The 18,597-nt window shown below is 34.8% G+C and overlaps 1 protein-coding gene across 1 annotated transcript in view; it reads right to left on the bottom strand.

Moving 5' to 3' along the window:
• SRFBP1 (serum response factor binding protein 1) overlaps nt 1-14,278 on the bottom strand; it is a 64,533-nt gene extending 50,255 nt beyond the window's left edge. Inside the window, exons 1-4 of the mRNA XM_045837915.1 lie at nt 14,145-14,278; nt 13,894-14,056; nt 3,141-3,229; nt 1,995-2,067 (exon numbers count right to left, since the gene is read on the bottom strand). Coding sequence (XP_045693871.1) covers nt 1,995-2,067; nt 3,141-3,229; nt 13,894-14,056; nt 14,145-14,278 — 459 coding nt within the window. The remainder of the gene's footprint in view (nt 1-1,994; nt 2,068-3,140; nt 3,230-13,893; nt 14,057-14,144) is intronic.
• Nucleotides 14,279-18,597: the final 4,319 nt, after the last annotated feature.

Below are 18,597 nucleotides of genomic sequence, written 5' to 3'. Positions count from 1 at the left end.
CCATGTACATGATAAACAGTTCTTTAAGAAATTACAAATGACCTTTCACTTAAAGAAATATGATCTATGTATTTGCTTATTTTACAAAAGTAGACCAATTTCATAACAGAATCATAAATGAGGAATAAAATTTGACATATAAGGAAAGCATAGTCTTACCCCTTTTTTCTGGTTTTTATATTTAACTTTAATCCAGCTTTTAAACAGCATTATAAAAAAAGTTGAATTCACAGCATTCAGTTCAGACTACCCTTAACCACTGCCATGAAGTCAAGGGATAAATAAATAAATAAATAAATAAAAATTTTACGAATTTCAGGATTATATAGGCTATGCATTTTAGCTTTCTATGAGGCAAAAATTCCACTATGGTTTTATATAATCACACACAAACAAAAAAAAAAACCTATGGATGTGACACAGCAATGTTGTAAACCTATGAACTTCATCACTAGTCTGATTTGTTATTGCTGGTGAGGTTTAATAATAAAAGGAAACAAGTTTCACACATAGATCAAATAGGACAACTTTTCTCTGACTAGCTTCAAATAAAATCCATTATTGAGAGTTACAAAAGGAAAGTATTCTAAAGATTAATGAATATTTTTTGTTTTCATAGTCTTCATACAGTGCACATAAGCATGTTATATATAATGTATCCTTTCCATGTCAAAATAAAATTAGCAATTATATAGTTGCTCAAAGCCTCCGAATAATTTAGGACTACAAAAACGACTATTCAGAAGAAATTACAGGGAAAAATTTAGGTAAGGAATGTAATAATTTAGTAAGGACCTTGGTTAAGAGAAAGTGAAAGGCACAAAGAGATATACAATAACTTCCTATCTTAGAGTTATCCTCAAAACAAAAATCTCTAAAGACTGTATTTCTTATAGGATTTCATGAGGAAAAAAAGTATATGAAAAAGCCTAAATGATGCGTAATTCAAAGTGACACAATGATAATTAGGACGCAAATATAGAATATTTTGACTGAATGGGGAAAAAAAGAGGATTAAAATTTTAGAGAAGACACATCAAATGGATTTCATAAATTTTGCAGTCCTGTGAATAACAATAACCCCACAAAAAAGTAAATACATAAAAACACCTCACACCAAAGAAAAAACATGTCCTACATCTGTTTCTACTCAGATTAGCTGTGATAAATAACTTTGACCTATAAAATATTTTACCACCCTTCAAAAGGAAAAAATGGTGAGAGGTTTTGATAATCTAACTCAATTAAAATATTTTTAGAGAACTCAATCATTCTTTTATCTATCTGAAAACTTGGAAGCTATACCAAAATATAATAGTCAAACATACATGCAAAATGACCCTGCAATTAAGATAATTGCTAGTACCAAATGTTGTTTTTAAGTTCTGCCATAAAACAGTCTCCCAGACATTTAATAGTATGTCATTTGGTAAATGAAAGTTTCCACAAAGTAAGAGCAGTGAGAAGACCTAAAAATTATACTAGTGAAGAGTCTGGCTGAAAGAAACAAAAATATGGATCATTTTGGTCCAACACTAATTTTATTTCGAGTTACTACAGAGCTGAATAAAATGCTGACACCACCACACAAAAATTTATTGAGCTGGCAATAGGCAAAGCATGATGTCAACCACCAATATCCCTATCCGCATTACCAAACAGCATGAACACTAACTCTTGAACTTAGACTGCATGCCTAAAATTACAGTAAAAATAAAAACCTTAGGCATGAAGCATTATTAAACATAGATGAGTTTAGTCTGGCACAGTTTTGACTCAAATTAGTCTAGCACTTTAACAAGTTCAGTAAAAAAAAAAAAGCAAGCTTAAACACATTACAGTTTTCTACATGTGCTACCTTCTTCACCAAACAGACTCATAAAAAGTCTTAGTTACTTGCAATGATAGTCAAAAAGTAACAAACACACAGAGAAAAGGCAAGCTGAGATGAGGAACAGAAACATAGGTATACACACACCCCCACAAATCCTTACCTTCATGGCATGAATTTCTTCAAGTAATCGCTGTGCCCTTCTTTGGTTTTTTAACAGTGCATCTTCAGTACCCCTACAAAAAATACATTACAGTATGTAGCCAGGTAAAGTGTTTATTATAAACTCAATAACATAATGAAAAGCCTTTTTATTTCCTTTAAAAAGGCATAATAAATCTCTACATAACAAGCAATGTCATACTATTTTGTCCTTTCCCCCTTCCAACACATATCCTAATTCTATTAATAAACCCAAGTTTTTGGCAATGTTGTCCTGGAATATTAATGATTATTACCACTGATAGTTTGCCTTCTAATTCCTTAATGGGAAGGCAAAATAAATAAGTTTTAATTAATCCTTTAATAGCACATTATAATTAACCTAAGTTCCATAAGCTACAGTTAAAGGTTGGATATAATTTTATTAAATGAAAAAATTTGTTCTCTGAAATCAGAAGACATAAAGATGTTAGCTATCTAATTAAATCAGAGAGGAAGGTCATTTTCTGAAACATTTATGAAAGAAAACACAAGATTAATCAGGAACAAAACACATTTGAAAACTTTGTAAGTATTCATACTTAAAGTATAAGAACTATAAACAACATTCTTTTTCCTCTAATACCAATGTCACTGAAAATGCAAAATATTACTTCTACAAAATATGAGATAGAACCCAGTGCTTTGATAAACACTTCCCCAAGATACTGAAATTTCAAAGTAATTAGCAATTCAAGAAATAAAATTATATAAAATCTTTATAACTGATGCAAGGCATTACTAGATTTGCTAAACTATAACATCATCTTAAAATAAGTTCTAATAACATAAAATACATGCATAACCCCCAAGGTCTTTTATTCTGAAAAAAAAAAAACAACAAAAAAAAACAAAAAAAGAGACTTCTGAAAAAACAGCAGAAGAATTCATTATGTATTTAAAGCGAATTTGGTCCAAGCCATGTAAGGACATGCTGACACAGCACATTCTATCTCATTCAGGTCCTTTCTAAACATTTTTTAAAAAGTGCTGTATGAGTAAGATATTTAACTATTCCTCTAGGCCCCACCCTCAAATTTGGAAATATTGAATAAAAACAAGTTTTGACATTTTATTAGTCATAGGACCATTACTTTAAATGACTAACTTTTTCGACTTCAGTCTGCCAACACTCCTGACAAGTTTTCGGATAACCAGAACTCGGATTCTCTTCACTTCTTTTCTCATCTTCACAACCTTTAAAGAATAAGGCCAGAATTATAAAGGCAATTAATTCAAGAAGAAACATATTTTAATTTTAGTCTTAATATTATAGACTAAGTCTGTCACTTTAACCACATTTTTGTTTAACTCTATTTTTTGAGGAAATCATACTTTTTCCATAAACAGTAAAGGAATAAAGGAATACATCAACATTTTTAAAATGTGTCTGAGGACATAAGAGAAACAAGTTATCTTAAAAAAAGGCACAGCATTCCCAGTGATCAGTATTTTAATATTATACTTATATCTTGTTAGGCTTGGAACATAATAAACTAAGATCAGAGACCAGATTAATCTTTGTATCCTTGTGGCTTAAAATAGAGCTTCACCCATATTGGTAGAAATTTAATTTATTGATTGAATCTAAAAGTGATCATATTTATAGAGTACCCCTTGCATGTATTTTTAGCAAAATTTATTTGAGGCATAACTAAAAAAAAAAAAGCCAAACCACAGGGGCACATTGTATGTGCTCACACTCACAGAGATACATGCTTTCAATCATTCCATTAGAGAACATACTGAATTCTAAGAACAAAAATATAGATAGATAGATAGGTAGGTAGATAGATAGATAGACAGACAGACAGACCGACCGACCGACCGACCAGCCAAGAGATGACAATATTCTAATTATAAAGAACTACATGTTATAACAGTACTTAGTACAATGGGATGCTATCATTTTGAGTCCATGTTTTGTCTATCAATATGAGGAGTCACACATCTTATAATTCCTCCTGTAATGTCTTTCTTCCCCTCCTCTACTTCAGGAACTACACAAAATTTAGTTCAGATATAATCTTTCTTGTGAAACCTTTGATGCCTTCTTCAGTTAGAGAAAACTACTCTATCCTTGGGGTTCCCTCAAGGGAACGTTGTAGTTAGAATCTATTTCACTCACTGTCATTAATTACTGTGGCCGATTTTTTCTGTGGTTTATGAGCTCCTAGAGGAGGGGAAGTGCAATATTTCCATAGTGTTTTCTGTGCCTTGCAAGAGTGTCTGGCAATACAATCCTACAAATTCTTCTTGCCAAAAGAACAATAACACAATCATCCTATTTCTTCAAGCCTCTTGCATTTGGCTGTAATACCTTCTCTTATCTCTCATGAGTACCATTCACCCCTCTATTCCATTGAAGATACTGACAATCAAGTTACAATTTCCCTCCACCCTAAGTTTTGCTATCCTTCTGAGTGATGTAGATGCCCACGTGATAACTCACCCCAATGTATCTTCACTTCTTGACTTCCCTTTTCTACTGACCTATCTCTTCCATCTCACTGTAGTCCTTATCATCACATAACCATTCCATTTCTAAAATGATCAGTTCAAATATCCCATTAGATTACAACTTCTATCAGCTCCACGCACCACAACAAGTCTCTGACTTCACTGGGATCAGCAATTCACTGACCCCTATACTTTTTCTCAAACAGTTACTCCTTTGCTTTTAATTTTCCTCCTCTTATCCAGTTTAGGTACCTGATCAACATTTGCCAATACCTTTAACTGTCCAACAGTTAGCAATCCCTTTAGTTAATCTCGAATGAAAGTAACATTCTTAGTTAGTTCTTTATCACAGCACCCCAATAGCCAGAAAATACTTGATACAAGCTATCTACTATAAATTCATAACAAATTTCAAATGAGCCTGTACACTTCCTAGCAATCCTACATTTTTTGTCAATTCACTCTACAATAACTATTTTAAACCTTTACCTGATTTCTTAAAAATATCTAATATTCATCTTTATCTCTCTTTTAATTTCATTGAGAAAATAAACACCAGACAAGAACCATCATCTTTTTGGTACCATTAATACCAATTTACTTGCATCACTCACCCTCTTCTATTAATAAAGCTGGAATATAAAAAATAATCCTACATACATGTATCTGAGGTTAATCTTTTAACTGTTTTGGATCCTGTCCTTTCTGCTACCCTAGAACCCTTACCATACATTATCCATTTATTCTAGCATTGCCAATCTCTTCAATGAACGTTTCCCACTAATTTTACTATACTTGAGTCATTTTCATTAAAAACAGGACAAACAAAACATCCTCACTACAAAGTCTACCAGGAGCACCCCGTCTTCAAATGCCACGAGCCAAGCTTTTTTAGAGATGTTCAATCTTACTATATCCATTTGTATATGCCACATGATTCCACTTTGTGGAATTAGTTTGTGGTGTCCAAGACACCAATGATTTCTAAACGTCCCTGAATCCAAAGAAATTTTTCATACTTCATTTTACTTGCAATCTCAGTGGCATTTGACATTGTTGACCATTTCCTCCTTCAAACACTTATTCTTTGGTTTCCATGACACATGACAAACTGCTCTCCTGGTTTTCCTTCTGCCTCTCTAACCACTCCATTTTGGTCTTCTTTTAAGGACTGGCTCATCCACCTCTTATCTTAGCCACCAAGTGTCAGAGTTCAAAGGACAGCCCTAGGCCACCTCTACTTTTCATCATACACTTTTTAGCTTGAAGTGTATGCATGTATACTGTTTCAATTTGCCACCTAAACAAAGATGAGTCAAAACCTGCTACCTTCAGCTGAGATCTTTCAGCTCCAGAGTCAAACATGCAACTGCCTACTTAACAGTTCCTTCGGAGTATACTTAAAAGTCATTTCCACTTCACACTTGCACCCATGTTCTTCACCCCCAACTGGATCCCTGTTTTAGTATTCCATGTTTCAAGGAATGGAACAATCTCTTCAGCAACAAACTTAAGGCTCATTATTGATAGCTCTCATTTCTAAATCCCTCACAATAAATCCACTACCAGGTCCTGTTAATTTTCTCTCCTAATTACCACAGTGTTTTTTCTAGCTTGACCTCCTAGCTGTCGTGGCTGAGTTACTGGTAACTTGTTTCTCTAACATCCACTGTTGACCTTCTCCAGTTATCCATAACTCAGTCAGATTACATTTGTAACACACAGACGTCATGTCACACCTTTGTTTAACTCCCTTCAATGGTTTCCACTCGCTCTTAGGATGGCTACCTAGGTCCTTTTATGCCTTCATCCTTACCATGCTCACATCTACCACCAAGTCTTTACATGTGCTGTTTCCTCTGGTAGGTATGCTCCTTCTCCCCATGTTAGCTTGTCAACATTTTATCTTTCTGATTTTGGCCCAACTATCATTTCTCAGTAGAGTTTTTTTTTTTTTTGTCCTCTCTGAGTCAAAATCCCCAATTATAAGTATTCATGAGTGCTTACATAACTTATCATGAACATCATTTTAATACTTTACTTTTAATCTGATTATGTTTAATGTGTCTTTCTCTTAGTAAATTATAAATTCAATGAAGGTCAAGTATCTTATTTTACTCAACACTGTTTCTTAACACCTAACACAGTGGATAACATACAGTTAAGTGTGTCAAGTAAATACCATTAAATAGATGGTCAGAAGAGTAGCACTATTCACTTGTTCATTCACTGTGTTTTTCTTTAAAGGTTTATTTTATTTTTTCATTAGAAAGACAGGGGAAGGCAGAGGGAGAGAAAAACACCAAGCTGCCTCCAGCTGTGACGGGGGATCAAACCCACAACCTAGGCATGTGACCTGACCTGGAATCAAACCAGCAACCTTTGGGTTATAGATGATGCTCCACCACCTGACCCAACCAGCCAGGGCATTCAGTCACTATTTCAAAAGAATAATATAGTAACAGAAAAATCAGGTTTCTCTTCTACTAAATATGTTAATCTCTTTGGAATCTGTTTCAAAGTTAGATCTATTTAGAAAAAAATCATACTTGCACAAATGAAAAGGCATTTAATCTAGGTTTAAGTGAACAACAAAAAAAGGATTGCTACATTTCATAAGCAGCCTGAGAGGTTTATGATACATTTTTGAAAGTTAAGCAATTCATAAAATAAATTAATATAAGTTTTGTCTTAAAATACATTAACAAATGTTTCTGTTGTAGAATACAGGTGCATGAGATTATACACCATTTGCTAACCACTGTTAACCAAACTTAACTAATAAGCAGTGGGCAGAGTTGGTCCTCGGTTACATTCCAATCATGGGAAAGTTAGACTCCAATTTTAAAATTCCAATTTAAGAAGTACTATGTTTGTCATTACTGCATAAGGGAATCTAAAAGCAAAGGGAATGCTTCATGTACTTACTTTCATGCCAATGTCAAAAAAATGCTTTTCTAGGTTATTAACTTTCTCAGCATTTGTGTACAAGCAGGAGAAAAAATTGATGTTTAGTATATTTAAAAAATAAGTATACTCATCATGTAAAAATTGAATTATACTTTTATTTTTCTCACACCTGATCACCCCAAGCACTTAGCTTTCTCCAAGTGTTTAAATTTATTTTTGCAAAACTGAAACAGCTACCAACAGCCTTTTAACTAGGACTAAAAGGGCTGCCAAATTATGACGCTGGTTGACAGATGACCAGAAGTCAATAAATAGGACTAAAACAACCCATACCATCAGAAAGCCATAAAATACACTTTGGTGAATTCTCCAACCAAAAGTAAATAGAATTATCATTACTAGAAATACAATAAGAGTATGATATCTGGCAGGGAAAGAAGGATAGAAATGTGAGCAAAGAGGCATAATAATGGAAACGAAATGTGCTGACAGAAGAAACAAAGTGAGAGAAAAGTGGAAGGAAGGAGTTTGAAGACAGAAATTAAAGGACAAAGTGGATGATCATTATCACCAAGAAGCCTAAGCTAAGGGCTTCCTAACAGCAAAAGGATGCATTTAATATAATCTCCAAAAGCAGAAGAAAGAGTTAATACACACACACACACACACACACACACACACACACTTAACTGAACCTAGACATACAGAGGCCTTCAGTTAATCTGGTAAAATTTAAACATAGTAAGGTAACATAAACCTCCCCTTGGATAGGTAGTATAGAAATTTCACCTAAAATAAGTGGAAAGCTAATACACCTACTTGGAAAAAGACCATGTAAGCATATGGGGAATAGAACATAAGCACAAGAAAGGGAACCACAAGACCAAAAGCTGGCTGTGTTCAACTCAAGGACATTCCAAATTGTACTAGAATAACTCAATTATAGGGACAGATGTATCACAGCCCAACACTGAATCATGCAATTAAAACCTTCCCTGTGGTTCTATTTTCCAAGCAGCCAATGTAGAATAGTAGACAGAAAAAAAGTTTTACGATGTAAGCATCATTGTCTACATTAGATATATTTCTTAGTAAACAGGTTTTCTCCTTAATATACTCCCTCATAAGCTTATGGTTAATGTGAATTTGCTTTTGAAAGAATGAGCTATACTTTTGGGATGATAATGAGAACAAGTTTCCAATCTACAAAACTGAGAGTAAACTTTGGTCCACAAAGTAAACACTACTTTGAAGTGATTTTTTTTTGCATTTAAATATTTTTATTAAAAGTTTAAAATAGGTATGTTTAAAGTACGGTTATTTCCATTTTTAAAAATTTATTTTTCAATTTCAGTTGACATACAACTTGTACAACATAGTAATTAGAGATTTATATACTTTATAAAAATATCACCCCATAAGTCCAGTACTCATCTAACATCATACATAAATAGTTATTACAATATTATTGACTATATTCCCTATGCTGTACTTTACATCCTTGTGATCATTCTCATAATTGGCAATTTAGATGGGATTTGGGGAATGGGTGAGTTGACTCTTAGCTGACTCTGCTACCTAGTCAATTAGCCAGCTTCTCTTGGTAAAGCACTGACTTTGCCATTCATTTGAATTAACCTGTAACAAAAACTCATGGTTAGAAGAAAACAATTACTCCAAGAGCTAGTACTGTTATAGGGGAACTTACAGTGCTAAGAAAAATCTGAGTATATCTGTGTTTCTTATAATACATTAAAACTCCTGATTATTCATTACTCATCTATCAGCTTGGCAAAAATAAAAATCTATGACAACCCATTCTATTGGTGAGGCTGTGAGGAAATAGCCACTCTCATGCATTACTGGTAGGAATGCAAATTGTTATATTCCTTCCAGAGGAAACTTCACCAATACCTAATAAAATCCTACTTCTAGAAATCCAGGTAGAAGACACGCCACGCCCCCCGGCCCCCAACAATAGCAAAAGGTTAGGCACAAGACTATTCATTGCAGCGTTCTTACAAAATGTTGCATAGGAGATAAAATATTATACAAAGTATACACAAAGTAGTATTTTAAACCAATGCGGTAGATCTGCATGTATTATCATGGATAAACCTTAAATATGGTAAAAAAAGTGACTTTGACTAATTGTGCATAGGATATGACACGCAAAGTTTAAAAATATACAACACTGGGTATATGTATGGGTATGTATGTTACTAAAATTATGAAAACTATGGATGAGAAAATAACACACTAAAAGAGTAATAATTACTTCTGAGGTTGAAAATACAGTGGGTAGAATTAAGCAGTCTAATATGGCAAAATACTGACATTTCACAAATACAGGAAATAAATTACAAGGATATTTGTTAGATCATTTTCCATGTATCAGAACTATTTCATAGTTAACAAAATTATGATTTTATACAGAGGACTTATTTGGCCATTATTGTTTAATTATACTTCTTTTTTACTTCCAATGAACAAAAATTTAAAAATTCTACAGTGCTTGGTAATTATCTACAACTTAATCATTACTGAGAATATGCTGCCACCTAGCAAAACTTCCCAGAATAGTTTAACAAAAAGCAAAACAAAACAAAAGTTTCTCTTCTTATGGATGAACCCTGATTTACTATTTCAGTAAAAATCATTAAAAAGAATTACACACTCAATTATGAAATAGGAGCTTTGCAACTTCAAACGCACAAATATAGTTTTTGATGTTCTTATTTTTTACAATATGTGGAGGCAAATCATTTTGCTTCTACATTTACTACCTTATAGAAAATTAAAAGCAACTTTCTTTTAAAAAATATTTTACTGATTATGCTATTACAGTTATCCCAATTCTCCTCCTTCCTAATGGGCTTATTGGTAATCTGCTATCAAGAAAAATGTCATTTTTATAGAAAGCCCTTGGCCCCTGTATGGAATTAAAGTACTTTTTCAGATTGTTTCATCTCCTAATACTGATTTTATATATCATTGCTACCTAAAGAAATAGATGACTGGAACAAAATCAACTCTGGTTTTGCAAATTCATTGCTCACTAAAAAAACACCATAACTTGTTTTCAATTTTGCATCCTTTCTATAGTTTTAATGAAAAAGGAGGAAAAAAATCTACATGTAGGAGAGTCCCCACCTCCTTTGAATATTAGCCTCAAGTTGAGCTATCCCTATTGTCATCTGTCCAATAAGTATTTATTTTTACTACCTGTAGACAAGGCACTATGCTAGAGGTTAGGGAAGTTGCTATAATAAGCCAGTTAAATATTCTCCTTTCAAAGTACAATACTAGTGAAGATAAAGCATGGATTAAATAATAAGATGAAAAGTGATGACTTTTTTTAAAAAGGTTAAATTTTACATTACTTCAGAATTAACACATTTTAAGGACCCAGAGTCAGGAAGTATTCCAAAACTGTAAGCCTAAATTCATACCTGGACATTTTTAAAAGAATGGAATTATTAAGGGTAGAAGACATTAAAAGATAGCAGAACAGGTGCCTCTGGAGGCAAGCTTTTATTTTCACAAAAGATATTTTGGATAATTAAATATACTGGAATTTTTAAAAGAAAAACTATTATAACAATTTACAAGTAATCCAATCAAATAAATCACAGATATGAGCACCAATATCCCAAAGATAATACCAGAGATTTACAGATGTTTGGGAATCTGATGAACACCTAAGGACTCTTTTCCCCACAAAGACACATACGTGTTGTGTGTGACTAATTAACAATTCCAGGCAATTTTAAGATCCCTGAAATACATTCCTGGGTCTCAGTTAAGGAGAGCTAACTTATTTTTAAAATGATTCCTCAAACTACTCATTCAACCGACAGGCACTGAGCAAAAATTTACAGTCAGGTAGAGAAAGTAAGAAATCTCACACATTCTCATACACATACTAAGCAACTGTTAGAAGCACTAAAAAGAAGTAAATGGTCCTACAAGAGCTTACAAAAAAGGTAAATGAAAGTCAAGAATGCTTTCCCTAAGAAAGTGACAAGTAGAAGTATGAAATGTACTAATGAGAGAAAGTTAAAAGGAAGAGCACATGCAAAGGATCTGTGGCATGCTGTGCTATGATAATGGAAGGCAGCCAGCGTAGTTGTAGTATAGACACAGAGGTGGGGTGCAGGGCTGGGGCGTGGTGTAACAGAAGGTGCGGAGATTGGCCTTATTTAGGTAGGTCTTTGCTAAAAAAGCAATGGAAAGCCACCTAACAGGTTTTAGGCCAGGTAGTCAGTCACAGGATTAGATGTGTGTTCTGAAGAGAGCACTCCAGCTGCACTGTGGAGAGTGAGAAGAACCGCGTTTAAGCATCTGGGAGTTGAGAACAGAAGCGCTAGAGGGAAATACAACTTGGACTAGGACAGGGGTGGTGATGAAAAATAATAAAAAAGATCTCAAAGATAACAGTGAATTTGAACTCTTTTTCAGATACATTTCTTCCTCGCAGAAGTTGTTAATTTCTTTTACCAATTTTCTATAAGATGGTTTCTCTTAAATTTCCATGAGTTATTTTATAGTAATGACATTAGGCATTTATCTGTCATATTTCCCTTAGTTCTTTTCCTAATTGACTTTCCTTTTTTTTCTTTTGGAATTTTTCCAAATTTTATGTAGACAAATTTGCATTTGGTCTTCCCTTTGCAGTTTTTCTCTCATTAATTTAAAATTATAATTCCTTCCATCATTCCATTTTCTTTCCCACCTTCATACTAGAACATAAAAGATTTACTTTAGCATGGGACATGTAGACTTCCTAATGTGATAAGTTCATTTAGTCATCCGGCAAACATTTATAGAGCACACACATTTTAGCTGAAAGACATACACACAAAAAGAGAGAAACAGGCAAACAAGTATCTTCAGAGTAGAAAGCATTCTGGCTGCATAAAGAACAGACAGACACTTAGCCCAAACTGAGGTGAATTACTGAAGACTTCGTAAAGGTCAAGTTTTAACTGTTTTGAACAGGCCTGGAAATGAGCTAAATGGTAAAAGTGATTAAATTAGGAGTGGTACATGTCATTACTACTTTCAGAGTACTTACAACATTGAACAGGAACTCACTAATATTTCCAGTGAACTCCCAGGGACACCACTCCAATTAAGGTCTTTTATACCCCACAGGTAACCTAATGCAAAAAAGCCAAAATCTTTCCTGGAACTAGCACAATCTTGACATTATGTTTATGAATATATGGGAAACACCTTTGGAATTTCCCTCTCCAATAAATCCTGTTTTCCACTGCCAAGTGGAATCCAGACTTATTAACCCAGCAGGAAGTAATACATTTCATTTCCATTTCCTTCTTCACCGCACAAGTCCTCATCAATGGAGAGCTATCTATTCCTATACTAACCGCATGGTTTCCTACTTCCATGCTCATACCGGTACACCTGCCTGGGGTGCCTTCTTCCCCTCCAATGAATCACTGGCTGAAATTCCTGCATAATACCTTTAAACACGCAGAACAAATACCGCATTAACTTCATTTTGCCTTCCTTGGAAACTTTTCTGCATTACTAGTTTTCTGGGCATTATTCTGCATCATAGGTGAGTGCTGCTTGCTTTACTTACCCAAGTACAGGTTGCTTGAAAATAGAAAGCATGTCTTACACAAGTGTGTAATATAAACAGTGAGTTGCTTATAGTAGACACACATATTCACTGAATAAAGGGGATAAAGAACTTCCTTCGCTGTAGCTGTGAGATCCTCATTTGATCCTTGCTTTTCCAGCTTAATTTCAGCCTTCAGATGACTTACGACTTCCTTGAATAGAAGCAGAAAGTGGAAATAGAATGGCGGCAGAAATGGTAGCCTGGTGGCATCAGCATGTTATGGTGGAGGTGATGAGGGCAAATGTTTAGTAAGACTGGATTTAAGAGAACGAGAGAATTGAGGACAGCAAGTACAAGCAACTCAAAGATTAGCTGTATATAGAAGCAAAGAAATAGGGCAGTAGATAAAAGAAAATATGATACTGGAGGCGTAAAGTATACAAGCTCTTTCCAGATTAGAAATTTCGTAGCAGAAGCTACCTAAGGCAGGTATTATAGAGAGTTTATTAACTGCTAGGCACCGTGCGAACACTTCACACTTGCCAGTTAAGTCTCACAACCTTGTGTGGTAAGCACTACTATATCATCACGAGTTTCGTTTAACAGACGAGGACACAGAATATACATATGAAATAAACTCCCCAAAGTCCCACAGATACAAATTCCTGAAGTCTGACATCCAGGGGCAAGTCTCTTGCTTCAGTCACCTAGAAACTGTGAAGGGGTGTTCCCACTGCTAGGCTCCGCGTTCTGGAACACCAGCCTGGGGCCAGCAACAAGCTCCGTCAGCCACACTCCCTATCCTCACCCCTGCCCGACCACGCGCCCTTGACTGACGCAGAAGACCGCTTCCGAGAGCCTTAAACGTCAGCCCCACAGTTTCCAAGATCTCTGTGCTCACCTCGTTATTGAGGTTCAGAGTCCCGGGTTGAGCCATGGCAGATGTAGGAAGAAGATCCGCTGCTGCTGGCACGTGAACTGCGTTTCCCGTAAGGCGTCTGCGTCGCCACGCCCCCTCAACGGCGGCCTCTTCAGCCCAAAACTCATCAATCTTGTGAGCTGACCTATGCAGGAATAAAAGAGATACAGACTCTGAAGAACGAAACTGTAGGACAACAACTTCCGGAGCAGAGTGCTACGCGCCGGAATTACTCGTTCCTATGGAGACGAGACATGGCGGATGGTCTTCGGGTCGCCCTGCGAGCAGTTTGTTGCCACGTGTAGTTTTGCCGGATGCCGACTCTTTCTTTTTTATTGAATATATTCACTGTACACTGAGCCTGCATTGTAAGAACCTTGGTTTTTATGTCCCAGTGGAGATAGCTTTTGTAAAAGCAGAACTTGAATCACCAGGTTTTGCTCCAAGCATTTAGCGTAAGGGAAGATTTCTACGGTTCCAACATTTTTTTGTTTGAGCCTACCATTATAACCCAGGCGTGAACATATTTTCCTGTACACTGTAATAAAGATTAATTAGATAATAAACGTTTAAAGGAAAACCAGGATGCGCATTTGTTTCCTCCTGTGGAAATGGATATTTTGAAGTGTTAAGCTTGCAGTCACAGGGAGTGAGTCCTAATTAGATAGCATATTGATTAATATGTAACACCTGTACTACTATTCACATGAATCAAGTGCTGGGGCACATGCTTTGCATGAATTATTGCCCAAAATAGTCACAGAAATCGAATGAGATAGGAACTATCATTCATATTTTACAGATGTGGCCTTACAAGAAGCCAAGTGTCTTGCCCAGAGTGCCCAGGTGGAGCCAATCACTGCTTCAGGACTCCAGGGCTGGTTGTATTCTGCCAGCCCCAGAGCAAAATGAAAATGCAGACAGAACCCCTCATTCAAAAAGTAGGAAAGCGCTTCTTCCACGGTGTTTATTTACCTGTCATATGTTTTTAATGTGGGACTTAATCTGCTACTCCCTCATCTCAGGAATACAGATGGAGTTAATACAGACCCTCACTGGGGCCCAGGACACCTGCCCCAGGGCTCAAATCCCACTGTACTTTTCTACTCAGGCTGTCATAACAAAATACCACAGACTGGGTGTTAAGGAACAGGAATTAATTTTCTAACAGTTCTAAAGGCTGGAAACCAATACCAAGGTGCCATCAGGGATGTTTCTGGTGAGTGTTCTCTTCCTGACTTGCAGTGTCAGCCTTCTTGCTGTATCCTCATGTGGCCTTGCCATTGTGCACCCGGGAGAGACACTTCTCTGGTGTATTCTTCCTCTTCCTATTGGATTAGGGGTCCACCGTTATGATCTCATTTCATCTCAGTTACCTCCCTGAATGTTTTATTTCCAAATACCAAGACATTGGGGGTCAGAACCTCCATGTACGGATTTTGGCAGGACGCAATTCAATCCATAACACCCATTTTCTTTGAGAAAAAGTTATCTCAAAAGTAATCTTTTCCTTATCTAACATGCCTGATGACTGCCATTTCTATCATTTTGCACTTTTAAGAATTGTGTTATACATTTCTAGATTACTGCTAAACTTATGGATGTTTAGCAAACAGAATAGAATTGCGAAGTAGACTTACACATATATGGACAACTGATTTTCAACAGTTGCAAAGACCGTTCAATGGGAAATATGGTCTTTTCAAACATTGTGCTGAAACAATTGGATATCCGTATGAAAGAGTAATGTTGACCCATATTGCACACTAAATAGTAAAACAACTTAAAATGGTTCAAACACCTAAATGTAAAATCTAGAAGTAAAAGCTTATAGAATAAAACATAGGACAAAAATTTTGTGACCTATGGTTAGGGAAACATTCTTGGATATCAGAACAAAAACAATCTCTATAAAATACATTGATAAATTAGATTGAATAAAGGTTAAAACTTCTACTTTTCAAAATACATTGTTAGGAGAGTAAAAAGAGAAGCTGCAAATGAAGGAGAAAATTTTGCAAACAACACATTTTATAAAGGACTTTGTGTCGAGAATACATAGAGAACTCTCCAAATTCAATAAGTAAATGAATAGCCCAATAAAAACATGGGCAAAAGATCTGAACAGATACTTCACCAAAAGATAGGTGAATAGCAAATAAACACATGAAAATATGTTCATCACCATCAGAAAAAAATGTAAATTAGAACCACAATATCACATCATTACAAATCTATCCGAATAATTTAAATTTAAAAGTCTGATTATACCAAGTGCTGATGAAGCTGTGGAGCAATGGCACTTCTCATGCATCATTTGTGGAAATATAAAAGGGTAGAATCGCTTTGGAAGAAGTTCGGTAATTTCTCAAACTGTGTGTCCATTAGCCCTATGATCTGGACATTCCCCTCCCAGATCAATAAAGAAATGAATACCCATATCCATATGAAGACTTGTGCATGAATGTCCAGAGAGGCTTCATTTGTAATAGCCAAAAAATAAAAACAATTACAATTCCTATTCAACTGACAAAGGAATAAACTGTGACATATACACAGAGAGACAGACACACATGTACACACACAAACTGGACCATCACTCAGAATAAAAAAGAATACACACTACAGTATGGACACATTTTTAAATAATTATGCTGATAGAATTCAGACAAAAGAACTGCATACTGTATTATTCTAATTATGTAAAATTCTAGGAAATGCAAACTAATGTGTAGAGACAAAAAATCGACCAGTGGCTTTGCCTAAAGACCTAGGGGAGGAAGGATGCATGCTGGGAGGGTCAAATCACAGAAGGTCAGGAAGAAACTTTTGAAAGTCATGATATGTTCATTTTCTCAATTTTGGTCATGATATCACATTGTATACCTATGTCAAACACATACCCTTTAATTATGTGTATTTTATTTTGTGTTAATACTACCTTAGTACAGCTGTTAAATAAATACCCTTACCATCGAGCTAGAAATTCTACTTCCAGAAAAATATACTACAGTTATATTGGTACACATTCATGATGCACGTACAAGAACACTCATTACACAAGTGTTTGTAATAAGAAAAGTTTGGTGGAAACTTGTCCATCAACACAACTAACAAGGTGATTTTAATCCTACATCTTTTTCTTACTTGAATGAGTCAGTAAAAGTTATTGGAAATCCTGTATTTTTAAAGCATACTTTCAATTTTTAGTATTTAGACTACTATTATTAATAACTCACCTCCCAACAGATTGTGACACAACTAAGTTCTTCAATCCCACCTGAGAACTTCTGTATTTTTTTGTTGTTGTTGTTATTCTCTCCTCTGCACTTTCAAACTTTTATCCCCTGGATGGCAGTGTTGTTCTCCAAATTTCACAGTACAGTGGAAACTTGGAATATTAAAGAAAATGGGCTAAATGAATGGATTATGGTACCATTTTCTGAATTAGAAGAAAAATAGGTTTTTCTGGTTTTATTTCTTTAATATCTAAGATTAACCCCTCAGGTTTCGGTTTTTGATTTGAAGTGAATCATTAAATAATAATAAATCTAATTGAACTATTAATGGATTTATTTAAGACTCAATGTTCTCTGTTTATGTATGAATAAAGCATACTGAAGGGTATAACTAGTTACTGCATAGGAGACAGGTAATTGGCAAGTCACTCAGCTAATATGTTTACTAAATCAATTCTCTAACATGTTTTTGTCTAAGTTTCATTTGAATTTTTATGGAGTGTTTTGATTAGATTTGTTGATTAATGTGTCTAGAAAATCTAAGGAAAAGTTTCTATTTTTGGACTTTTAGATCTTAAAATTGTGAAATAGCTAGTTAATGTCATATAGCCAAGTTTTACAGAATCTGAAGGAATGGAGCCGATCCTTAGCAGTTTAGTATTTTGGCTAAGAACTTTGGCTCTGGGATCAGACTAGTTATATCAAATTCTAATTCTGTCTCTTAATATCTGTGTGCCCTCTGGCAAATTATGTAAGCTCTATGTGACAGGTTTCTTTATTTATGAAATTGGGAGTGATAATCAACCTCATAGGATACTTTTGATGATTAAATGAAAACAGTGTGCAGAGAGTTCTTGATGAATATTTACCTCTCAACAATTTAAACTGTTATTATTTTCTGTTATCTCATTTGATCTTGACTGGAAATTTGTGAGTAGGCATGGTACGCATGAGGTATTCATGCCTTGGGAATAACAAATGTGCTTGAGGTCATAAAGGTATAGAGGGAAATCCAGATCTCTTGACACAAAAATCACTGGTGGCATCTTTACAACAACTCTATGATAAGAATGTATAAATTATATTGCTAAGTTATGATAACCATGTTAATTTTGTGTCATTCATGTATTTATGAATGTTTAATAATTAATAAGCTGGTGCATTTTATAAAATATAATTGATAAGCTAATATACTTTATAAATGATAAATTTCTTCATATGTCTAATTTATTTCCTTTATTTACCAATTAACCCAGGATAGGCTCAAGATTATGCAACAAAGCCCATAATAATTGAAAGCTAAATTCAGAAAACATTATTAAAGCACAATTCAGAATGATTTTCAATATAATGATTGGCTTTGATTCATTTTAATCAATATTTAAAGGCAGCTCTGTCTTTGATGGCTGAGGACAGTTGTAAGCCATAACAAATAGAAAGTGAGGGA

The sequence above is a fragment of the Phyllostomus hastatus genome, unplaced genomic scaffold (genome assembly GCF_019186645.2).
Source record: "Phyllostomus hastatus isolate PE091 unplaced genomic scaffold, TTU_PhHast_1.1 phas_contig_254, whole genome shotgun sequence".
NCBI lineage: Eukaryota > Metazoa > Chordata > Mammalia > Chiroptera > Phyllostomidae > Phyllostomus > Phyllostomus hastatus.
Note: the sequence above shows the minus strand (reverse complement) of the source record. Positions and strands in the feature narration are given on the sequence as shown.